The 26,561-nt window shown below is 35.7% G+C and overlaps 1 protein-coding gene across 1 annotated transcript in view; it reads left to right on the top strand.

The window, feature by feature from the left end:
• Positions 1 to 23,657, top strand: part of LRPPRC (leucine rich pentatricopeptide repeat containing) — a gene marked incomplete at both ends in the record, with an annotated part of 89,990 nt that extends 66,333 nt beyond the window's left edge. Inside the window, 11 exons of the mRNA XM_084234780.1 lie at positions 2,237 to 2,379; positions 2,510 to 2,618; positions 5,432 to 5,558; positions 11,210 to 11,298; positions 14,735 to 14,939; positions 16,649 to 16,788; positions 16,913 to 17,028; positions 19,492 to 19,566; positions 21,293 to 21,377; positions 23,137 to 23,279; positions 23,604 to 23,657. Of these exons, the coding sequence (XP_084090906.1) occupies positions 2,237 to 2,379; positions 2,510 to 2,618; positions 5,432 to 5,558; positions 11,210 to 11,298; positions 14,735 to 14,939; positions 16,649 to 16,788; positions 16,913 to 17,028; positions 19,492 to 19,566; positions 21,293 to 21,377; positions 23,137 to 23,279; positions 23,604 to 23,657 (1,286 nt within the window). The remainder of the gene's footprint in view (positions 1 to 2,236; positions 2,380 to 2,509; positions 2,619 to 5,431; positions 5,559 to 11,209; positions 11,299 to 14,734; positions 14,940 to 16,648; positions 16,789 to 16,912; positions 17,029 to 19,491; positions 19,567 to 21,292; positions 21,378 to 23,136; positions 23,280 to 23,603) is intronic.
• Positions 23,658 to 26,561: the final 2,904 nt, after the last annotated feature.

Here is a 26,561-nt window from a genome sequence, read left to right as displayed (position 1 = left end):
GTCAATCTGCCTGTTCTGTTCCCCACTCTATCTCTGGTGAATCCTCTCACCCCCCCACACCTCTGGCCTGTACCCCAGTTCTTATATACATAAATAAATCTTTTTAAAAAAAAGCTGTATATAAAGTCATGCTATATACATTAATTTCCTGTATTTTTGAAATATTTTCTTTTTATAACATGCCAGTCCATTTTATCAGATGTATCTCTATAATATCTTGTCCTCCCAGTATGGAACTTTCATATGTGCCTCTTTTTAAAAGAAGAAATTATCTTCCCAGTATTCTTTTCAGTCTAAAGGCACAGATTTATAAATCATCCACCCACCTTCTCTTTAATATTTGGAATAGTCATGTTCACTTAAAAATTAATCTCTTTAAAAAGCACCTTAACATTGCTCTTCCCATCTCCTGGAAACCTTCCTTAACTGTGTTTCCACACACCAAGGTACCCCTTTGGCAGTGAACACAGTGCTCCAGCCCCTTCTACAAAATTAAAGATTCTTGGACTTGTGTTTTTGTTTTTAACTTACTTAATTTAATTAAATACGTTATTTAATTAAATACATTATTTAAATTAGTTTTTCACATTGACACACTTGAAGAGTTACTCTTGAGTTCTGCATTACATGGGAATATTTTAATGAAGGAAAAGTAATGAGAGTTTTATTTGAAATTAGATTGTAAATTGAGGGGTTTTACATTGCTTAGACTAATTTTTATCCAAATATGTATAAAAGCAGTCTATATTTTAGGTTAATTTCTACTTTGGGAGCCTCCATTTACTATATTCTGTATGTAAGTTGAGGCTTTCTGCATGTCTCCAGAAATTTTCCTGCTCGTTATTTACCATTTTCTTTCTTGCAGGTTTCTGATGGCGTGTGAATGTGTTTTGTTTTGCTCTTTGAATATTCTACTACTAAGGAGTCATTAGTTATGAAAAAACTTAGCTTTTCAATTTTGAGGGGAAAATCTGGTTCATTTTAGTATTTGGTTTTTTTGCAAAACATGTTTTGTGTTTTCTGAAACACGCTCTGAAACCAAAACCCCCTCCCTGGACCTGATGATACATAAGATATTCTGTATTCATATTTATAAATTTTTACACAAACAGCTCATTTAAAGTAATATTTCTTTTGTGCATAATAGTTGTATTGAACTTAATGACTGTCCTATTATGCCCTGCTTTTTCACCAGCAGAAGTTTATTAAATCAAATAACTTGACTTTTTTCTCTTTTTAAAAGCCACTTAAGTCTTGATTCTTTTTTTTTTTTTAAGATTTATTTATTTATGCATACAAGAGCTGGGGTTCAGGCCAGAGGCGTGGGGTGTGAGAGGATTCACCAGAGACGGAGTGAGGAACAGAACAGGCAGATTGACAGAAGTACACTGCTGAGGGGAGCAGTGGGCGAGTCAGGAGAGGAGTGCTGTGCCATGTGGGTTGCTCCCTGGCTGGCCAGGGGATTGAACTTGTGCTGCAGAGGCTGCAGACAGCTTCATAGGTTGTGTCTTAACCCCTTGTGCCACTGGGAGGCCCCTTAAGTCTTGATTCTTTAAGATTTTGCTATTTATGAAGAGTAGATTGCCACCTAGAAGAAACTAGATTTTTCGATCTGAGGGGATTACTACCTATTTCCTTCCAATAAACTTCCTGTCATCCTGTAATACTAAGTCTGATAGCATTATACAATGAGATAAGAAATCTATTACACAGTTTCATAGAAATTCTTCACGTCAGCAGAAAAGACCAAATTCTCCTTACTCAACTGAAAAGTGTTTGTTGATTTGTCACTTTTGAAGAAAATCATACATTTGACTTTTAGTCATTTTAGACCTTCAGTTGTGTGCTATGCTAAATATATGTATCCCTCAGCTTCCCAAAGACTAAAGGACATAGTTGAATTGTTATGTTTTTCTAGTTTGGATTTCCGTAATGAATGGTTTTTTTCTTAGTTGCTTTAAATATACAGACAAGCTTTTTATCAACATAATTTTCAACATGTTTAATAAAATGGTGGGGGGTTGATAGATATTTCTATGGTTTAAAATTTTTAAAGTACAAAAAGGTATACAGAAAGAAGTCTTCTCAACTTTGGTCCACAGTCATCCTGTTCTTGTCTTTGGAGGCAATATTTGGAATAAATGCTTTTTTTTCAACATCAAATAAAAAGTTCTAACTATGTTCATACAGTCTGATTTGCTTGTTGTTTAATGTGTTCTTCACTCAAATTTTACAGAAATAAATGGTGACTGGCAAAAAGCTGATGCTGTCTGGAATAAAATGCAAGAAGAAAATATTATTCCTCATACGAAGACATTAAGATTATTAGCAGAAATCCTTAGAAACAGTAATCAGGAAGTTCCTTTTGATGTACCAGAGGTAATTTGTTTTTAACTTGCAAGCATAAAGGATTTGTTGTCAATGTAACTTTCCTTCAGAGATTAGCACAGTTTTACTGAAAAGATGATTATTTACCAGTTTTGTGTAACTGAATAATTCTGTTTTTAAGTTGTGGTATGAAGATGAAAAGAAGCCCCTGAATTCTTCATCATCTGTACCCGTTGAAGCCATTTTTCAGAAAGACCTATTAAAAGCCTGCCAGCAGAGGAAGAGCAAAGGTAGACATGTACCCTGGGGTCTTCTTTCATGGAATCGAGGAAATTAGAAGTGTTCTTGTTAGGAGTTGGAGCTTAGATTGTACTAATTATTTTATTGATTAAATTTACAAGGACTGGAGCAATTGTGATCATTTAAATATTGACTGAGTAGTAGGAAAGATTAAGGAATGGCCCTTATTTTATAGATATGATAATGCTGTTATGATTTATTCGAAAATGTCCTTAAATTTCGAAGTCTATAATAAAGTATTGAATGATGAGAAAAAAAATTAGATTTCTGTATTTTAATATACTTACAGGTTTACATTAACAAATTTGCATTGAAAATAGCATGATCATGACTATTCATTGACAAATATTTATTACATGTTTTGCTTTTATTTGAAAGGAATAAAGTTATTAGGTCATTGGCCATCATACTAGTATGTGTTAAAGTGATCAGACAATATCTTGAGGTTGGAGGGAGGACATGAGCTCTGTTTCTTTCTCTTACTTTCCTTTCTGAGGGTGAATTACCGGAGAGTACACCAACCTCTGTTGTGATTGCCCTCTGACACCAATTTGCCTGTTGCATTCTAGATCTTTTCATTCAGATTTTCTTGTACTCTCCCCAAATCATGTATTACTATTGTTTGTTGTATTTTTGTTGATTTTTCTCCAAAGAATGCTGTCATTTTCCTTTATTTTGGGGGGGTGGATTTTCAGGTTATATTTTGTGATAATTTAACAGTTAAGGAAAGAAGTACAGCGATTTTTTTTTCTTCTTTTTTTACTTTGGCAGTTTTGAGCTCTGCTCAGTAGAAAGAGATCAATTTAGAAATTTATAGACCCTCTTAACTTCTTGACTTAATTAGAAATCTTATAACACGGACAGAGTGAGGAAGAATAAGCTAAATTCATATGCTTTCTCAGTCTTGCAGAATAACTTTATTCTTTTTGAGGCCCTTTCTTTTGCTTCATATTCAGTCTGCACATCCTTGAAGCTTTATCTGTAAGCTAACTATAAAATTACTAACCAACATAAATACTACTGAAATAGTCTGATAGAATTTTGGCTTGACTAAAATGAATATAATATATAGTTTCTGTTTAAAGATTCAAAAACTTCATAGTTGTCTTTCTTAAAAATGTGTTCTTTTTAAGAAAAAACATTTAACCAGTTAACTAACAAAATAAAATGCAATGTTTATCATAAATGTAGAGATATACCCCTATTCTAGTTTTAATATACGGTTTATATTTGTTTATATTTGTCTGGTTGGTTTCATCCTATCCTTGAGAGGTTTTAGTTTTGTGTATATATGAGTTCAAATGTTTAGAAAAATATGAACACTTTGAAATATGATGTGTACGTTAGCACTTTATTAGATTTCTGATAGTTCAGCACAAATAAAGGAGTAATGTCACTTTGATACTAAAAACAAACTGTAGTGAATGAGTTTGGTGTATTTGGGAGTTTAAAAAAAATAATAATAATGGAGAATAATAAACAGGCACACCAACTTCATGTGAAACAGTAATTTTAGCAAATAGCCAAGTAAGATTGTGAGATTATTTTGTTAATGTTAAAAATTCCAATTTTACTTATTGTATATTTTTATTCAGGAAGTTAATGAGTTATTAAAGCAGCTGTTAATTTAATGACAAACAGGGATTAGTCTATGGAGGATTTAAAATTTGATTAACTTGAGCCTCAGAGTTACTTTATTGACCCACATCATTCTCCTCAGTTAAGATGCAAGTATTAATGTCATATATTTTCTTATTTTCTCCAAATTTAGCTTGAAATGATAACTAAGTTTTTGATATTGTCACTTCAGTTTAATGGAAGGTTAGTGTAAATTCCCCGAATATATAAAACACAGGCATAATTTCTGCTTGTTCAGAAACCTCTAAAGAAGCTCAGAATGTTCTCCTGAGCATTATTATGTTCATTCCCCGTTGTGTGTTCTGTATTTCCTTACATCGAGCTTTATATCCATGGGAGACTGTACGTGATAGTTCAGCTGTGCCCCATCTTTATTATGATTTGTTTATACACACCAGAGAGTGGATTGTAGTTTCAGTTAGATGTTTATAGCCAGGCAATTTTATTTCAGAAAAGTAAGTGACTGAAAAGTGTAGTTACTTCTCTTTTGGTAACATCTTTTCATTCACTGACAGTTATTGTGAACAAGTGAAATAAAACTGTTAATCAGTCAAACAAATGTTGCTTAGTTTACTTGTTAGATATCTGTATATTTGAAAATTGTATGTTTTTGTATAAGTCCTGTCGTAGCCAAATAATTTGATCTCCTAATTTTAGAATTATAGGCTATATTCACTTTAGCGCTATTGTGTTGAAATGTTAACTATTATAAACACCCACTTATAGATTAAAGATAGCTTTAACATAAATCTTTAGCTCCTCTCAATGTAAATTATACCTCTGGTTTATTTGGACTTTAATATACATTTTGCCATTTGTTTTGAAACTGGTATCATCTTTGACAAATTCAGAAGCACTACGTATTGCATGAAAATAATCTATTGACTTTAGAAAACTAGTATGAAAATACATTTTAAAGGAGGCCCTTTCAGATGCTATTCATTTGGACTAAGTAGTAGCTTCCAAGACTGTCACTTTGGTATTTTAAAGATTAGAAGAATGGCAATATCTGCTTGATTGGCCAGTGTGTGTATCAGTATGGAATACTATAGTGGGTGAGTTTAAAAGAAACAGAAGTATGCGGGTTTGGGGCTTTGTTTTAGGATTTTCCTCCCTTTGGCCATTCGGAATCATGTCATCTCATTTCTTATTTTTTTCTTTATAGATGCATATAATATTTTCCAGAAAGCACAAAAGCAAGACATTGTGTTTAACAGTGACACTTACATCAGTCTTATAAAATTACTGTTGTACAAGAATATACTTCCAGAAGCAATGGAGGTGAAAGTTTTGTAAGTATCGGTCCACTTATTAAACCTCTCAATTAAAATTATTGACTGTTGTTTGGCTTTTCTAATGCGTTGTTATAGTAGCAGTTGCTTAAATATACTCAGCTACCCACAAAAATCACGTGAGATAGTTTTCTAATTTAACCTATAAAAATATTACCTTTACTGACCCTGCACAGGACAGAACATTTTGTTTGTCTTACATCACCTCGCTACTTATTTATAATGTGCATATATACAGAAAAGTTGTTTTCATCATATTCTATTTCTTGTTTAGCAGCTAGATCTATATACCTTTTGTGATGGTAGTGGCTCGATAGAATGAAGACATCAGGACTTTGAACTTAGGCAAGGGTTTGAATCTTTTTTCAAGCTCTGAGACCTTAGGAAAATTACCCCCTCTCTCTGAGCCTCAGATTTTCTTCTACATGATGACTGGATGATAATAAGGCTTATGTTTAAGAATTCTTCTAGATATTTAAGGATCTAGAGTGCAGTAGAGAAAATACACATACTCAGCACAGAGTCTAGAAAGGAATAGATCAAAATCATCTGCTCTAGAACATAGGTCTGTTTTGTTGAATCAGTAACTTTATTTTCAATGACAAGTCAGTCTCTTCCTACTATCTTATCAGTTCTGAAATAATCATCTTGGCTAATTTTGGCCACCAAATATTTTGAGTCAAAGCACTGTCATAACATTAGAGTCCTAAATAGAAAATTGATGTTCGCCATTTTTGCAATGCACTGAAAACCTGGTTGTTAGTACTAGAGTTTTATTGAAGTTATTCACCATAGTGCCATATTTACTGTTTGTGTTTGTGTTTGTGTTTCAGTACATTTTGAAAACTTGTTTCCATAACTATATTTGTGAAAAAATAAGCACACACACAGTATGTACATAGGAGATAGAGGGAGATTTATGTACACAAGTACAGTATACATGTGTAGCTAAATATCCGCACATAGTGTGTGTGCATGTGGTCTTGAGTCGTTTATATGTCTTGTAGTATAGTCACACTAAGGATTTTTTAAGATCAGGTTTTTATGTATTTTGTCTTGGTGTTTACTCAGTTGCTAATTAAATTATCTCTATAATAACTTGGTATGTCCTCACTTAGTGACTTGGAAAATTTGACACTGATCAGCCTCTTTTCATCTGTTAAAAACTGAAGTCACCAAGTTTTTTTTCTAAAATTAATTTTTGCAGAAAAATCATCTAAACTCTATCCCAATATTTTCCAAAATGATCAAAGATGCTCTGAAGCAACATTGATTTGAGAGGAAGGGAAGACAGAAAAAAGATAAGCATTTAGTGGTGAAAACTGGGTATGATCAAGTGAAGGGATAGAAGCAAAGAAAGAAACCTTTTTTTAAAAAGAAAGAGTCTGAGGTTGGTGACTTCTCAATAATACAGCTTAAAATGTTTTCATTTTAACTGGGCATACTCTAGAACAGTGAGCCTCATATTCTTTTTTTTTTTTTTTAAAGATTTATTTATTTATTCATACAAGCACTGGGTACAGTCAGAAGCACGGGAGGGTGAGAGAATTCACCAGAGCCAGAGCAGGGAGCAGAACAGGCAGACAGACGAAGTACACTGCTGAGAGGAGCAGCAGGCGGCAGGAGAGGTCTGTGTACCATGTAGGACTCTCGCCCAGCTGCCGGGGATCGAACCAGTGCTGCTGAGGCTGCGCGCAGCATAGCTCTCAACCGCTGCGCCACCAGGGGAGGCCCAAGCCTCATATTCTTATAGTATAAAATGATTCCCCACAGCCTACCCCAAAGGTTCTGATTAAATTGCTCTCACATAAGGCCCAGGAATCTACTTTTTACTAAACACCCCTAGTGGTCCAAGAATCACACCTTAAACATTTTGATAAAATATCATATTTAGTAGTGAATGTGCTAATATTTCATTTGTAGATGTATTGTAAAATATAAAAACCTATTTTTCAGAGGATAACCTTTTAAAAATGGAGATTTAAATGTTTTCTTGCCAAACCCTAGAATGTTGACACCAGGTATATACCTCTCAGTGCAGACCATTGATCTGGAGTAGTTTTTTAAATTGCAGTTGCAACCAATGAATGGGTCATAGAATCTATTGAGTGGTACAGAAGCAATTTATTTTAATGAAATAGAATAGAAAATGTGAAAGAACTCATGCAGTCTCTTTATAACAACTACCTGTAAAATACAGGGTTATCTTCTCTCTCTAGACTTCATGAAGCCTTTCTTTACTCTTGCACTTCTTTTTATCTTAATTAATGTTTTCCTTTTAGAAGTCTTTTGTAGATGCCTTTCCCATGTAGCGGTATGGGTCCAAAAGATTTCTAGGTGCAAAGTCTTAGAATAAGTGCCTAATGACACCTGATTTGGCGATTAAATGCATATCTTTTTCAGGTGTTATATCTAACTGTGTAGAATTGTATCTTTGGTCACATTTAGCTTGAGTCCTTTCAAAAATAACTGCACAGGAAAATGAGAAGTGAAAATTGAAGTTCTAGTTCACCAACTAATGTTACTGGAAGAATATCACTTTTCTGGATTCATTGCCTACTTCTTTGTCAGCGTTAGATTAAATCATTTATTTCCCTTCCAGTTCTGTGGACAGAATGAAAGAGAATAGTTGCTTTTTTGAAAAGGCATTTTTCCTTATTTTTTAAGATTTATTTATTTATGCATACAAAAACTGGAGTACAGGCCAGAGGTGCCGGGAGAGAGAGGATTCACCAGAGACAGAGTAGGGAACAGAACTGGTGGATTGACCGAAATACACTGCTGAGGGGAGCAGCAGGCGAGACAGGAGAGGTCTACTGGGCCATGTGAGTCACTTACCTGGCTGGGGATGGAACTCATACTGCAGTGGCTGCGGATAGCTTCACAGGCTGTGTCTTAACCCCTTGCACCACCAGGGAGGTCCAGGCATCTTTATTTAATGTGTGACCAAATGAGCCTCTGTAGTAAGTGGTGTTTTTCTGGCACTATTACTCTTGTCCATAAATAGGAGTCTGTTGTAATTACTTACATTAGGCTACTTGTTCAATCTTAAGAACAAGTTTTCCCTGTGAACTGAAAAATGCAATCTTTGTTTTTACTGTACCTTTCCTGTCTCTAAGATGTCACAGTTTCATTTGAACTCTAAGAACATTTCTTCAGTTATAGTGACAAGGTCATTTAACCTTCCCAACAAGTAATGAAATGTCAAAAGTAACACTAACAGGTGCCTTTAAAATTTTTAAAGAAATCAACTTTTATTTTTAATTAGAATTTAAAAATTTGTCATGTGTCAGTATAAAAATTGGGCTATTTTTAAGTTCTTTTAAGGGAGGGGAACTGATTATTCAAAGAGCAGTAATGTTATAAATTATCTTAAATCTCTGATAACACTGAAGTGTTATTAGGGTATTTCAGACTCAAGTGACAGTAGCTGTGCTTTATCTTTTGTGAATAGCATTTCATTTCTTCTTGTCCCTACTGACTTCCTATTTCATTCTAATAATAATGCTACATCAAACACTGATGGTTTTTACTGCATTGGCCAGTTTTTGTTATCCCAAGTTAGATAAATTATAATCACCAATTAATACCCTATGTACTTCCTGTTATGTAAGTACAGTCCAAAGACCAGTCATGGCTCTGAAATCTCAATCACAAAAATTTGTAATACTATCTTCTTTGCTTAAGACAGATTAATTTTTCCAGTTGATTGTAAATGAAAAGATTGCTACCCCTTTCACTGTAATTTTTTGTTTCCGTTCAGCAGTTCAAAAAATGAATGTCTAGAATTCTTCGTTGTTTAACCCAGCAGCCACTAAACATATGCACACTGGTAAAAATAATTAAATATAATTAAGATTTCTCTTCCTCCAACACAACTAGCCATAAAACCACATGTGATTAGTGAACAGCATGGATAAAAAATATTCCCATCTCATAGGAAGTTTGATTTGATGACTCTGGACTAGATTTTTTTTCCAAAAGAAAAGTTCAAAATTATGGGTCAGAAAGAAGTAAACTTTCATTATATTGTATAATTCCAACACTAAGATCTCTAGCAGTAACTGTAACTTTTCTGCTTTTTTTAGTTTGAAATATATTTTGGTCATTTAATCAACTGCTACACTGGTAAAATATGTACATTCATTATATAGTGGATCTGGGGAGAGTTTATTCTTCCTAATAGTCCCATTGTCATACTTATATTGAATAGACAACTTCTTGAGATAGGAGGAGATTATTGAAGGAAAGTGTTCTGTTTTTGAAAGGTTTGTACTTAGTCACTTGATGCCAGTTACAGGAGATTTATTGCCTTGGAGTTTTAATGAATTTTAGTTAATATTTTCAAGTAAATATGGTATAATGCATATAATAATGTTAGAATAAGAAGTGAGCTTTTAATAGTGTCTACTGTTTATTTAACCATGCCAAAGACAGAAAATAAATCCTTATTTTATGCAGTTTATAGGCTCATGCACGAGTTGTTGATTTAAGAGCTTTGACAGATGGGACAAAGGAAAAAAGTCAAACTGAGCAATGGGTGCTTTGGTGGGATTAAGAGGCTCGATCAGGAGAATAAGAAAATCCTGTTCTGGGACTTCAGGGGTGAACATCAGAAGCTGAAAGTGACTGAGAGGATGGACTCGTCATGGTGTCTTTGGAGGATTTACTTGGGATTCGTGAGAATAATTTAGCAGTGACCCTGCTTTTTTTCCAGTCTGTTCAGCTTAGATGTGCACGTCGGCAGGCCAAGCAGTGTTGGCAGCAAGATCATTCCTGAGCTTGATAAGGCAAATGGCAACAATTGCTTTTGCTCCTTTCGACCTGTGGACATTTCCTAATCGGGAGATGAACCCAAGGGGCATTAAGGATGCTGAAGTTTCATCACAGATGTGTACACAGTATAACAAACAAATGTTTTCTAGCTGGAGTTGTTTTTTGGGTGTTTTTTTTTTTTTTTTTTTTTAATCCTGTAGGTTTTAGTCATAAGTGAAGCAATTTTTTGCTCCTGAGTTTTAAAAAGTTAGGGGGGTGTTTCAAATTTAAGAGTGGGACAAGATTGTTGTGCGAAATTTTTTATTTTAATGTAACAATGGTTTTAGTTCTGCAGTGTGCTGAGATTTAAAAACTGTATGTATCTGGATGACAGAAATTTGAAAATTAATCAACCAAATGATAAGGTGTTAGTTCGTAATATGCTTTCGTTTATGTTTAAAATATACAGTGCTGAAAATAAATGTTCATTTTTGTTGCCGAAAGAATAGTTTTACATTTTATAATTATGGTGAATGCAGAAAAAAGAGGAAAAAGTATCCAGCTTAGGATACAGCAGAACAATGCAGGGCATGCAGTTATTTTAGTCATCTAATATGTCAGCATTCAAGAATCTGAACCGATTGTTTAAAAAAAATCTTGTACTTTGTTTCTTTTGTTGCTCATTTCCAACTTTGTCATCTGTCAGAATGCAAAAAAAAATTATCCTTCTATAACCATTGACAGGATAACACAAAAGCTGTCTCCAGGTCGATATTTTGCAGCAATATTTTTAACATACGAACAGTAGTTTTTATAATTTCACCTTGGTGCTCAACCATTTATTATCGTATCAGAAGCATGTCAGTAATTCCTTTCTAAATGTCTGCTTCTTTTAGCGCTGAGACCCACATCAAGGGCTTCACACTGAACGATGCTGCCAACAGCCTCCTCATCATAACGCAAGTTAGGCGGGATTATTTGAAAGGTATGTCACAATGCTTGACCTTTACGTCACATTAATGCCTCTGCAGATTTTTCTTGTAACGCCCTTCGAATACTTGGATAAAGGAGTCCATTTAGCAAATTACCTGCTTATCAAGAGCCTTTTGTGGTAGCTGAGAGACGTAAATTACTGTACATGCATTTATAATACAGCTTGAATATGAATGTACTTGTCATTTGACCACTTAGTCCAGTTTCCATTCCATTTAACACAAGATGGGTTTTCTTAAGATGAATCACAGCTCTTCAGACATGCAAAATTTGTGTTCCAGAACGAGAGAAAGTACAGGCTTTCAAGTGCGTTAAAATTCACAGCACAAGTCATTTTGCTTTGGAAATTAACATACTTTAGAGCATCTGAAACAATTCCCAGCAGTTGTTTCTTGCATATTGTGTTGGTTGTGTGTGAGATAGCAAATGAGTTAAATTGAGTGTTAAATGTGTGGGATTGTGCACCAAATGATTATAATATTGATTTTTAAAACTTAATCTAATACTTTTTTAATAGTTCATAATACCAACAGCTATAAAATAGTGTTTGTTGAGAGTTTAGAATTTTTAAATTAATATTAAGAGGATAATACCAGAAAGATGTGGACATGACTTTGGGGAGGGTTGGTATGGGGGCGTTTGTTTGGCAAATGCTATTTATGGATTTGCAGTGGGATAGATTTGGATCTGGAGGGCTTATGAATGAGCTCCCAAGGGAGAAAATGATGAATCTCTTAAATTTAGGTAAGCATCTTTTTATGTTTAGTTTTACATTTGAATTTTAGTCAGTACAATAGCACCGCAGTTTTGCCAATACAAGAAGACCCACTTAGGTGATCTTGAAGGAAGATTGCAAAGCTCTTTAACTGTTTTGTTAGACTTCTTCAGACTAATAATGGTATTATTCTTCACTTGCATATTTGTAAGATAATTTCACATGCCTGAGAGGAAGTTATTGTGCCACCTTAGTGTTGCCTGTAGTATCTAAATGTGCTGGTCTGTAGATGTTCTCCTGATTGATTAGGACTGGGGCTATATATAGGTGATGATTTCTCCCTTTGCAGAATTTCTTGTTCAACATTCCACAGGCAGGACCAGCCCATCTAGACTGTCTTTTTGGACAGCCTTAAGTCACATTTTTGTGGTATTATTAAAACTTGAACGCTTTCATTTTGTTTGTAATAAAAAGTCCTTTTGTCAAGTTGATATTTTATGTGGAAATTATAAACAATTTTCTATAGATATGGAGATAAAAACAAAACATTTTCTTCAGTTTCAAGGGTTGCAGTTTAACCCAAAAAAGAAATCGCTTTGTTTATCTTGACTACTACTCAATATTTGTATGTTAGGTATCCTTTGGAAACTACAAGAAACTCTATGATGTAATTTCACATCTGTTCTTCTCAGCTATTCAGCCCAACTAGAGGTTGACTGTGAAAAGGATCTTTGAGTCCACTGTCCTCCACTGCCACTTCCCCCACCACACTATCTCCCATTCCTTGCCACAGACTAGTCTTCTGTTAGAGTGAAATGACCATCAGCAAGGACGGGAATGAAGCTGGCACTATCTGCATTTCCTAGTTTTGCTCCATAGCTGAATAGAACTCCCTATTTTTCAAAATCCCGTCCTCTTTTTCTGTTTTATTTTCTCAATCCCTCTAAAGCAGGAAGAAAAAATGAAGTCATTTCAATCTTTATCTAATTTTATAAGCTAATACTATTTTGAAATGTTAATAGCTGCTTCATGACACTTTTCCAGTATAGTCAGTATCACTCGTGAATTAGGTAACACTGAAAAGTACTGGGGGGACGATGTGGATGGTTGCCATTTTAGCATCCTTTAAGCCGTAAACTGCACAAAAGGCAGGTCCTGCATGGGAATGTGATTTAGGTCCCAAATCCCATCTTCTCTGTTGGAAACATGCTCTTCCACTCTCATGTATAGCTGCCCCCATAGAGGCAGTCTCTGGCAATTTACATTCTTGACTGGGTGTCTAATAATAGGACCTTAGGGAAATTAAACTTTTTATATCTCGGCTTCTCACCTGAATGTGTACATTCCACATTTCTCAGCTGACATTTATTTCAGAAGGGTATTTGTGAGTGTAGCTGCTTACTGTGTGCCAGGGATATAGTAAACACTCAATAAATGTGTGTTACTATCATTATCCTATTTTGTCATTATTTTGATCCATTGGTGGGAAGATCCCGCCTAGTTGATGACAGTATCTTTGTTCATTGTTAGTAAGATTATAGTAAAGTTGATTATCTGTGTGTATGACCACCAGTTAAGATTCTGTCAGTCTTATTTTCTATGGGTTATATTGTTAAAGTATAAATAGCATTTTTTGTTTTCTGTGTGTACATATGTATTCATAAAATTTTGCTGAACCTGCTCTTTAAATTAACTATTTTCTCTACTTAGGAATGGCAGGTTTGGAGATTTGGATTAATTACAGACTGCTTATTCAGTAATAAATACTGAAGTCTTTTACTATATTTAATAGAGCGAATATCACCCATTCTTCATTCTTCTGTTGAAGATAGGCTCTTCTTAGTTGGAAGATGCTTTGAGGTTTACAATTTTGTATAGTTTACATTACTGTGAAGTTTTCTTTGGCAGCAGAGGTGGTGACTGTTATGTTAAATGTTACATTTTTCCTCCAGTCTACCCCTTTATATTGTAATTATTTCACTTACTTGCACATGAGTCAGTAAATCAGAAGGATATTCCATATTTGTCCATAATCAAGCACTAGTAGTCTGACTCTCTCCTGTGGCTAGATCCTTGGAATCAGGTGAGCTCTTTACTTTGAAAAGTGAGTACAAGAAAATATCTGCAGGGTTTTTAATCTAGTAAAATAATTTGCTTGTGTAAAAGCCAAATGTTCCAATTTGGTTGTTCCTATGTGACCTAACCTGTTTGGACTAGAGAGAGACATTGTTTTGACCAAAAAAAGTTTTTGGGATATTTGGGACTTCCCAAAACCTTGGGAAGATTTTGATAATCAGGTCATCTTTGAGTACAATAAAATCTGGGAAAGTATGAGTGTGGGTGGAAATTACATATTTGGGGGATAAACTTTAATTTTTTTAAATTCTTTCTTACATTTCTCTGAACTTACAAACTTCCTTGAAATTAGTTACTAAATGCTATCCCTGAAAGGTGTGCACATTCTGTTAGTATCATTTATATTTTCTTTGTGATTTAAAGAAGAAAGTTCTCTGGTACCATATATAGTCAAATAAGTAAAATTTTTTTTATTTCTCATAAAGTATTAATAGTCTCGGTAATTTAGAGTAAATTATTGATAGTTCTGTGTATATAGTCATTTGGTGCTTGGGTTTAAAAGCTGGTTTTCAAAATACATTATAAAGTCAATACAGTTTCTATAAGAAAAGCTCTGTTGCCTGTTCTTCTGTTGTAGAGGCTCTAACAACGCTAAAAACAACCTTTAGTTTGGGGCAGACACCCTCTAACCTTGCAGTGACCCGCCTTATTCAGGCATGTGCCTTGAAGGGTGATTTGGAAAGCATACAGGAGATTCAGAAGATGGTAAATGGACTCGAAGATTCGATCGGACTTTCAAATATGGTTTTCATCAATAACATTGCTTTAGCACAAATAAAAAAGTAAGTATTTTCAAACATTTCCTCCATTGGGTGCTGGGAGGAGCAATATCGCAAATACCAAGGGCATTTTCAAAACTTCTGAGACGTAGGAATCATTTCAACAACTGAAAAAAAATACTGATGCCAAGTTGCTGATGATTTCCTATTCGAGAAACATTAAATATTACAAAATCTGTTTTAGCTCTAAATTTTAGAAGTAGCAATGTTTATCAAATTTTTCAAGCTCATAAAATTTACTCCATAGTTGATAACTTTTCTCAGATTCTTTTATGCCAAGCTTATTATTGTCAAAACACTTTGTTACAGAAGTGGAAAATGAGCTCATTTGTTTGTCAGCCACACTGGAGAATGACATTGTGGTGGAATATTATGAAACATAGGGCTCAGCAAGTTTGTTAAAAATGTGTATTTCTGCTTTCCCCACCATCCTACCTTTTCATCTCTGTCCACACCCAGAAAGGTATTTAAGTGTGATTCTCTTACCTCCATCTCTAGGTTCCTTTTTGAGAATCATCAGTATAGGAGTAAATAAGGACCTGCATTTTCATTAACCTCATTAGCAAAGTGCTTTTCTCCAGCTGAGAATTCATAGGGGTGATTATGGAATTGACACTCATGCTTTTTAGGAAAAATTGTTCGTTAGTGATTAATCTTACAAACACTTTAACAGGTTCTGGTATTGAAATGTTTTGTTTGTTTTTGCAGGGGTTTTATTTGTTCCTATTTCTTGAGCAAAGAAACAGTTTTGTTTTATGATTTCCTTTTAAAGCTATGTCTCCAAATAGAACCTTAAATTTTCCCTTTATCAAGAAAATGTGATTATTTTAAGTTGGAAGGTCAAGGAAATTACCTCAGTAATATCTGGATGAATTGTAAAACCTTACCAAATAAGCATAATTTTACATGATGTGGAGAACTTTTTACTATTAAATAATTCTCTAAAATCATTGGGAAAAAATACTATAAAAAGTGTTCCTTTTTAGTTAGAGAATTCTTACAGTTAAGTTCAACATAAAATGGATTATTTGCATTAAAAGTGCTAAATTATAACTGTAAAGTATGAATTTAAGAGTATTTTAACTAAAAGGTAGTCATAAAGATAATTTGTATCATTCCTTGTTAAATAAAGTCATGAAATTAGTTTTTAAATGTGAAGTTGTAAAGATAATTTTTTTCTGAGAATTTTTGTATAAATTGACTATTTTTCAAAGGTGCAATATCTGACAAAAATCACTGGTTGTGACTATAAGTTGAGAGACATGAAAATAACCCTTTCATATCACTAGCATCTGTCAGAATCTTGAGATGTTATGTGCTGCCTTTACTGCATGTAGTGGTGACCAGCTGTAGATTATAAAGCCCAAATTCTGTAAATTTTTAATCTTAATTCAAAGGAGCTGTGAAATCAAACATTTAAGATACAGTGTATTTTTAGGTTACTGTCATTAATGCTATGTATTGTTTGATCTTTTCTCTAGAGCAGTGTTTTAAAATAGAGCAACTATTTTAATTATTGTAATATAAACAACTTAAGTGATTCCTTTTGCCACCTGATTTGGTTCAACTGGCGTAGTATCTTTTCTCTGGTTAGTTGTAATGTATTTCCCTTTTTTCCTGAAATATTTGGACTAAGTCCTCATTACCAAAAACTGCCTGCAATAGTAATACAAGCAATACTTCTTTTTAATTTATTTTACTTTCTTTTGTAGCAATAACATAGATGTCGCAATAGAAAACATTGAAAATATGCTTACTTCGGGAAATAAAACAATGGATCCTCAGTACTTTGGCTTGGCGTACTTATTCAGAAAATTAATAGAGGAGCAGTTGGAACCAGCAGTCGAAAAGAGTAAGTAGACTAAAGAATACAGAAATACATTCCCTCTCTAGTGAAACAGTACCAAATTTCTTTGGTGCATGGGTTATACTACTGTTTTTAAATGAAAGATTTTTCTTACCTGTCGTTTTTTCAGTAAGCATCATGGCAGAGAGATTGGCCAATCAGTTTGCAGTTTACAAACCTGTCACCGATCTTTTCCTTCAGCTTGTGGAGTCAGGCAAGGTGGATGACGCCAGAGCTCTCCTACAGGTAATGACCCACCACACTTTTGAAACAGTGAGGCTCATGGCTGATGAGGAGGAAATTGAGAAATATTTAGACATGGGGCAGAATCCTAGAGATGAAGTGTGATGCTGCTAGCACATTTAAGTTCCATGTGAACCAAGGTTGCAGGACAAGGACTGGATTGTAAATTGATTCCTGGTTTTAGAGATGCCAAATCGAACTAGAAGTGTACTTAGATGGGGGTTGGGGGATGGGAGAAGATATGTTTTGTTGAAATGCTGTAAAGACAAATGTTCTGTGCAGATAGGTAAAAACAAATCCTTTGATTTTCTACTTTAATTTCTCTAATGCTCTTAATACAGTACATCGTCATGGCAACACAGTTTGCAAACAAAAAGTAGGAAATGTTTGCTTTTCAAGTACAGCTTCTCACTTGAATACTCAAACATTCCCAGTGCCTTATTCAAGGTTTATTAAGAGTTGGATTTGCTTTCTATTCACTTGTGTGTCACAGACACATTAAATGACAAATGCAGGTCTCTGTGGCCCGCTCTCTCAGTTAAATTAGCAATCTTCAGAGAAGGAGACAACTGCATTCATGCCATTTTAACAGCACTAAATATAAAGCTGCGCCAAGTGCCGACAGAGCCGTGGGTGATCAGAGCTGCCACTGGCAATGTACACAAACAGGCGCCGCTGGGGAGCCCCTTCCCAGCAGGTGGCAGTCAAACAGTCACCGTGATCCCGCCAGCGGCTGTGTTTGTGTAGACTGTGTCAAATTGAGGCCTGGGACCAATTTCTGGTAGTAAATAGTATTATATTCGCTTACATTTTTATGAGCACAGAAACATCTTAAGTAGCAGGTAGAGAAGGTAAAACCGTGCCCGTGTGTTTGAGCTATAGTTTTGATCCTAAAGTTCATCTACTTTGACAATAGAATACAGGCCATTTTAAAGAGGAGTTCCTGAGAAATTTCTCTGTGTTAACATGTTTGTAAAAAGTGTAAATTGGCACTGCCTCAGTGAAAAGCTTTTTTCACTTCTGTTCTGAGACAGAGAAATCCCAGCTAACTGAAGACTTACTTGCTTTGTTTGGTTTGCTTTTTGCCCTCCCCCTTTTTTCCCTTTTGGAAATGGCAATTTATGGATAGGGACTTCAGGAATCTTTATTTTATGTTGTTGCCTTCAGTGTTAGTGTTAGAGGTACTGTCTTAAAAGGAATGAGCTTCTAATGCTTTATCTTCCTGTGTACATATATAAATGTCTACTGAGGGTTTTCACAGACCTAATTGTACGTGTGATAGTATTCCTTCAATTTTAACACATTGTTTTGATAGTTCTTTAGAAAGTGGTACTTGGTATTTCATCTACCAGCTTGTTCTGTGCCATAATCTTCGAGGCTCTTCTTCGAGAGCACGACTGACAGCAGCCTCGGGTGGGAGAAGCAGGGGTGTTGCCTGCTGCCCTCGGAGCTGCCTTTCCCCACGGCGGCCTGTCTCGGGCTCTGGATGACAGCTGAGTGTTGATGCAACAGCAGCAGTCTTTTTGTTTTCATTCCTTAAATAGACTGAGATTTCAGATGATAAACCCTGTACCCATCCTTTACCTGCTTGTCAAACAGTAAAAGATTATTCTTGCTGTAGTGAAGAATACTTTATTCACAGATGTCGAAAACATCAGTTTATAATGTAAATGTTCTGTGTGTCCCCCAAAATTCTTTTTATACGATTCGTTTTAGTATTGACAATGTTTTAAAGCTTTGAAAGAGCAATGTGCTTTTAGAAACTTAAGAGAATGACATCTGTGATGAGTGTAAACTAAAATATTGTCTTGCCATATTTGATTTTACTATAGCATCTAAGATTGGATAGACACTTGATTTATCTGGTCTGTCATATAAACTTTTTTTTTTTTTTAGTTTAACTTTTGTCTCTTTCTCAAGCACTGGCTGTCTGTTGCAATGAAAGCCTTTTATAAAATAGAGAGATTGAAATCAGTCCTTTTGTATGCATAAGTGTAGGTAATTATACTTTAAAGAGAACTTGCTTTGTACATTTTAATTTTTATAAAGAAACGAGCAGTTATCTCCCTGACACCTTATTAAATGTATAATTAACCTTATGATCCCTAGCTCACTTGTGAATGCTTGGCAGTATAATTGGAGAGGAATAGTGTTTCTTTTTTTCCTCTTTCTTTGCAGTCCTAAACCTTATTCTGTGGTTGTTGAAGCATTAGTTTAATTTTTCCCTTTTCTTTTTAAACAAACTTTATATACTTGCAATGCCAAGGACAGCATTCACAAAGCTTGGCATGGCTTACGCTTGTTTTTTTTCTTCTTGCCTTTAAAAAAAATTGGTCGACTATTAGGCTTTCCTGTTGGTAATGATACATTACGGTATTATTGTGAACTTTCTTAATTGGAAATGTTCACCTTGGTCTGCTTGTTTATCAAAAACCTTCACTTACTGAATAATGTCTCCATTTTTAGAGATGTGGTGCCATTGCCGAACAAACCCCAATTTTCTTGGTGTTCTGTGTTAGGAGTTCTCGGCGAACAGGAAAGGTAATGTGCTTTACTTGCTGACAAATTGATGATACTGTAAACCAGTCTTGTTCAATGATTTTGAGTGTCACATGAGAACTTGCTGGCCCTTGTTTACTTTTTGGAACTTTTTCGAACTTACTTATACTTTTTTGCTTTTCTGCAATGTTGATACAGTCACTTCTGGCTCCTTAGTTATACTGGAAAGGTAATACAAGTCCATGCAGTGGCTTCTCTATCCATGTGTCTGTGTATTAAGAGCCCCAGGAACGTTCCAAAAAACAAATTGCAGGTCTCATTTTACATGTCACACTCATTGCAAAGTTTTAAAGTGATGCTGTATTGTTGCAACAGTTGTATTGTTTGTTTTATATGAAACACAGATTGTTTTCAATCTGAGAGGTCTAACTTTCCTTAATTTCTACATACTTGTTACACACATAGACATACTTTAAAAAAAAATTACCTAAGGGCTCTTTTATCTCTGACTCATGTATAGTTTACAACTTTTAGAAAATAGGTAGTTGCCCTTTTTTTCTTTTCAAATATAACATTTTATTTTGATCTGTGGTTAAAAAAACAAAATCTTTAAAAGTATTTGTCATTCCATATATGCCCACCTCCTGCTGCTTTTTTTAGAAAATGGACAGGAAATGTACCGTAATGTATCTGCTTAGCACTTTCCTTGCTACCCTGCAGGAATTCTGATGGGGTACATACAGGTCCAGATATGGATGGACTGAATAAGCATGCTAAAAAGTGACTTGGGTGCTTTCAAAATACCAGTTACACTTTCTGTTTGGCAGTAGAGTAATTAAGCAAGACTTAACTTCTTTTGACGTGATGGGGGCAAGGCATATAAGTGTATATAAAATCCATCTTTGGTTTATCCAACAATGTTGGGGAGCGTATTTGGAAATGTGGGGTGGTTATTCATTAGGCTGTGACAATTCTATATTCCTTATAGGAAGAGAAAGCCTGTGTCTGGATACCCCTAAAAGTTATCAAGAAAAATCCCAGTGACATCCTGGAAATATGCTCTATTTCTGTGCCAACTTGGAAAAAGTTAATGTTTGAATTCTTCATGTTTCATTAAAAAATTGGTACCCAGGGCCTCCCCGGTGGCACAGTGGTTGAACGCTGGGTTGCGAAGCTGCCCGCAGCCTCTGCAGCACTGGTTCGATTCCCGGGTTCTCCCCGGCCACCGGAGGAGGGTCCCACATGGCGCGCAGACCTCTCCTGCCGCCCCCTGCTCCCCTCAGCAGTGTACTTCGGTCCTTCTGCCTGCTCTGCTCCCCACTCTGGTTCTGGTGATTTCTCTCACCCTCCCGCGCTTCTGACTGTACCCAGTGCTTGTATAAATAAATAAATAAATAAATCTTTAAAAAAAATTGGTACCCAAAGATACAGTTATTATCTCTTGTACCCTTTGGGATTATATAACTTCTTTGTATGATTACCAGTTGACAAAAGAAGCAATCTTTATAATATTTTAGAAAAATAATCAGACATATAAATAGAATTGCATTCACATTTTTTTAAATGGTGGTTTGCTTGCCTGTATATTATTACATAAACATTAAATACTAAGATATACAGAAGGGGAAATAGTCTAGTCTATTAAATTGAACGGACTGTTCTGTTGTGATTATTGTCAAGATTTTCTGATGCACTGTCCATATATCTGAGTGTTCTGTTTCACTCTTCTTTTGAGTGGTGGTAATGTTGCCTATATTTAATTTCCTAGGCACAAACTCTGAAATCTTTGATAGAGTTGATTCCTGAATTAATTGAAAAGGAAGAAGCCTACACTTCCATCATGAAAAGCTATGGTAATTAATTTTATCTGACTATATTATTTTAAGTGATTTAAACATTTCTTATGTGGTCAATCAAGATAGTCTTCAGCTCAGTGGCAGTAAGCCTAAATATCAGATAAAAACTGATGATATATATAATTTAGTTAGCTTTTGTGCCTTTTAAAACTAAGAAAAAACATGAAATTATTCCTATAATTTCAACATAAGGAAGTAATCATTGAGTATCTTCAGAGGGCCCGCCCACATGTGTTGAATAGGAACCCAGGCTACTGGGGAGATTTGGAAATCCACCTGAGTGCAGGAACCAATCTACGTGTCCAAGTCCCTGCACCTGAAATATAACACGTTTGAAACTGGCACTTGACTTACCTTCCTCCCTCTTCAGTATTCTCCCTGCTGGCCTACCTATTCATTTGAAATAACTTAACTCAAAAATGGGCAGGGTCAAGGGTTTTACCTTAAGTCACAGTTGAAATTCCACTCTTTGAACCAGTTTGTTCCTGTGCACAAGGCAATCACATGTGAAGGGGAACCAGTCTAGAATCCCCTCAGTAATAAACGTCAGCATCTTTAAGTTATGATCACCTCCGTCATCAGTCTGCCACCCACGGGTTTGCTCACTTGGGGCAGGGGGTCAATGAGGAATTGCTTTGTTGTGTTTTTTGGTTTTTGTTTGAAATTGGAATTAAGTTGGTTCTCTATTTTACACCCTTATGAAGGAACCAGGACGTATTTCAAAATAAAGTTGTAATCATAAACCTCAAAATTCCATTTGGAAGAATGAGAGATAATAAATAATAATTAAATGATAGGAACTAGTGTGAAGCAGTGTAAAACTAATACTAAATTGTGCAATCCCACTTGGGAATTGGGAGGGAAAGAGCAGAGATCAAGAAGTAGCGAAAGAGAAGATGGGGCATATTTTCTAGACGGCTTCGTGGAAGATGGTAGAACTTAAACTGAGCCTTTGACAGTGGCAGGAAAGGATTTTATGTCTCCTGGGGAGGGAAACACAGGAAATTAACTTCACCCAAACTGTGGAAATCTGTTTAATTCCAGTAAGAAATGATGAGTAACGTGTCCATTTTTAGAGACAACCTGGCACTGCCGAGATGTTAAAAATCAAATACAAAATTAAGGAGTCGAATTATAGTAATCGTCAGCAGAAACTTCTACAGATGGACCATAGGTGGAGAGCCAGCTAGACTTAGTTCCTGGGCCAGTCCACCATCCATGGGAGTGAGATCTTAGTGTAACTTCCTGATGTCTCCTTCCAGATTTGGGGGTGGAAGGGAGAGGGGGGTGGGTGTCATTGTACCTAACTAAATTCCTCGCATACTATGTTCTAATAGGAGAATGTATTAAAGTCTCTTGATGTTGTTTAGTTGATGATCTTGATACTGATGAGATATGTAGATTTCCACATAATTTACATGCCCATTACCATTTTGATTTCAAAATATCTTTCAAGCAGGAGCGGGTTGACTGGTGTTTCCTTATTGTATTTATGCCTGAGGACGTCAATTTGGTCACTTTAATGTCATGGGTCTTTTAAAATAGTCAAGTTTGTCATTTTCCTTCTCTTTCATAGTGAATAATGTTGAATGAGAGGTATAGGGAAAGCTTGGGGAAGCCTCTAGAGTCTTGCTGAAGGTAGCTGAGTATTCTGCTTTGGGATAAAGGAATCCAGGAGTCTCTGAATGCCCAAGTGTTTTTGGTGAAAGAGGAAGATGGGTTGTCTTAATCTGTGATTAATATCTTTTTTTCTCAGCCTTGGACAAAGATGTTGCGTCCGCTAAACTGCTGTATGAACATTTGACTGCGAAGAATATAAAATTAAATGATTTATTTCTAAAGCGTTATGCAGTACTGATGAAGAATTTTGGAGAGTCTGTCCCTTTCACTGAACCCCCTGTGAGTATTTCTTAATTAAAGGAAAAAAATACCTCCACAGATTTACCTTCATAGTAATGTATAGAAAAAAGTTGAATACTTAATTACATGAGGATTAGATCTCTGTGAAGAACCCTCACGGGAGGTCTTCAGGACTGAACAGTCTTTCCTTGAATTTGGCTGTGGAAGAACATAGCCCCCTGGGGCTGAGGTTTAAAGTACAAGGTCATAGGCCCAGCAGTCTTGACTACCAGTTCACAGTATTTTATGATTTTTAGTACTGTACCATCATCTTTTGCCGGCAACTTTACCTCTAACTTCCCTCCCTTTTTGTTTTCTTAACAGGAAAGTTTTGAATATTATGTGAAGCAGATAAAGGAAGCAAAGGAAAATCTGTAAAACAGGCTGGCACTATTTTATTTTGTATATGTTTGTGATTCTGTCTACAATGTTATTTTTTAAATGTGAGAGGAAAATAAATAAATGAAAAGTTACTTTGTTTTTGTACTTTTCTTTATTCCCAGTACATGATATGTTTAGCATTTCATTGACAGTAACTCTACACTTAGTCATTAGACTTTTCTGGCTTTTGCCTACAATATAAGTCTACAACACTTTCTTTGAGGCTTCTGATGTATGTAGCCATAATTTTTGAGGTTTTTTTAACCCTAGCTGATTCGTATGGTCCCCCTGCTCTATTTCATTGAAATGTTGTTCCTTTATTTAAGATTTTCTTGTTAATATCATCGAAGCTGAAAAAATTTGGAGCTAGACACAATGATGATCAATGAGCTTTCTCTTGCTTACTAGCCTGCAACATGACAATAATTTACATGTGTGAAACCCTGCATGATTTTCTAATTTTGTAAAATGTTGCCCTTCAAAGGCATCTTGGGAGTCATCAAATCCAGTGCTCTTTGTTTTCCATTGAAAAGCAAGCCTGAGGTGACTGTTGCTTGTCCTTGGTCAGGGTGCTCTGCTGGTACCTGAGGTCTCCTCACCAGCCTTGCCTTTCTACCACAGTGGCTTCCATGAGCCTCTGTTCATGGAAGTCTCCATTGCTGACTCTTTGCATTTTCATTAAATAGAGCAGTGCCTGTGCTCTCTCTCATTTTGGTTTCAGGTCTTTGTCTATTCCCTACACTGGGCTTGTTACTTTATATAGTCATATCCTATCACTGTCTTATTTCACATATAAGGGAGTGAAATCTTGTTTTGTATTCAATTTTATCAAATAAAAATTACCCCAGAATTGGCTCTCATGCCTGTTAATATCTACATTTCAAGTAGTTGCTTAGAAAGAATTTAAAATGAGTAGTCAGGACAGTTTACCAGTGCAAAAGTATCTTAGGAATATTGACCTTTTAGGGATAGGTAATTAATTACAAAAAATTCATTATTAAACGTTGAAGATGTTTTATTTGAGAGTTATTCCCATTTTGGTGTGTTGTGTCCATTTGAATTCGGAGACGACCTACCGTTTTGGTTTCAGTGACCATTTGCTTGGTTCCCTCTGTGTGCTCGAGGGAAGATGTGGCACCTCACGCTCTAACCCATGTCCTGTAGGACCAGCCATCCTACATCTGCAGCCTGAGATGGCATGAGAGGGGGCTTTTCTTCATCTCTGTTTTGTAGAATTAGACCTTAGGGATTGGGGCTCAGCCCATTCTAGAGGACTTTGTGAAGTTTCTATTTGTGCTGTGGTATGATACTGATGAGATGACTGACAGTACAACCGCATCTGTATGAAGTGACTCCAAGCCATCCTTCTATATTGACTAGCAAAGTGTGGGTATAATACAGAGGAAATAGGTAAAAACCCCTCATGTAGCGCTCTTAAGCAGCAGTATGGGGCCATTAGGTATATGACATGTATTAACAACTATCGAGTCATGTATCTTTATCACTGCAGTAGCTCTCTTTTAAGTATAAATATTTAACATGTAATAATTGTATATTTAGGTGGGCTTATGAATGCTTTTATCTAATAGCTAAATAGAAATACAGTGTAAACAATCATAGCGTTCAAATGTATTTTAGATCCAAATTATAAGCAATTAATTTTAAAATGTAAATGTTACTATAAACTTCGGGAAATTTGGTGTTGTGTATATATAATTGCAAGCTCATGTATTTGTACTTAATAATTTTAATGTGAAATGCTTTGAATAAATTTTATTTCAAAAATCTGTGAACAACTTCATCATGATCAAGTTTTTGCATAACTGTTTAAGCCATTTCAAGGACTTGTCTTCAAATTTTTAACTAAAAATTGTGTGGGGCATTCTGTTGTGACCAGAATTTCCTTGTTTCACGTATATAGTATGTGTGGAGAACCAAAAAAACCACTGCTTATCTATTTTAAGGGCAAGTAGATACTTGATTTGAGATCTCTGAGGCACTGAGGTGACACGAATTAGAGGTGAGTGAATGGTAAGACAAAGGGGGGTTTATCTTGGTAGTATTAGAAGCATTTTACATAGAAAATTGGAAACACACACAGCTATCTTCAGCATATTTTCCTTCTCTGTTTCATCCTCTCCTTACAAACGCACACTGAGGCCAGCATCACTGTTACCTCTCTGCTCCTCTCTGTCCTAGCACATTAATTGTTCTCTTTCCAGAATCCCACACCTAAAAGCAGAGTAGTTATCATGCAGGTGGTGAGCTCAAGGACGAGTTGTCCTCAGGCCTGCCTGGAAGCCCACAGTACATCCAGGTATCTGGTTGCTTCTGTATGGCACCTGAGAGCCTGCTGTTAAGGCATCTCTGAAAGGGAGGTACATTGAACAGGTGGTTTTTCCTGCCCCCACTTACTTGTAACCCCCTCCAGGTCCCAGCAAGCCATGAACCAGTCTTCTGATTGGGGGGTAACTGGGGAGATACATAGTGGGAGGGGGAACAAAATGGGGGGAGGCCATTCCTCGTACTTGGCAAAGAGCGGCAGCCATTATCTTGACTGTATAGAGGATTATATGATATATTTTGGATTTTGAGTCTGTCCCTCCCCTCTGGGACATGGGGTAAGCTTTGAGACTTAAACTGCTCCATTTTGGTGCCCAGTCTGTTTGCCTGGGCATTTACCCCTGAAGGGATGGATAATTTTTGTTTTATGGGGAACTTCCTTGAAATCCTTTCTTACTGTATGCATACCAATCTTACTAAGAACCTTTCCACGCTAAGAGTCAACTTCCTTTGCCTTTGCAGGCACAGATGGTCAGACCCCTCTTTACAGCATGCTCCCCTTAACAGTTTAGGGTTCCTGGTTACCCCTTCTGTCACATGCTAACACTACTGCCAAGT

Source organism: Talpa europaea, assembly GCF_964194135.1.
Source record: "Talpa europaea genome assembly, chromosome: 6".
NCBI classification, from domain to species: Eukaryota; Metazoa; Chordata; class Mammalia; order Eulipotyphla; family Talpidae; genus Talpa; species Talpa europaea.
Note: the sequence above shows the minus strand (reverse complement) of the source record. Positions and strands in the feature narration are given on the sequence as shown.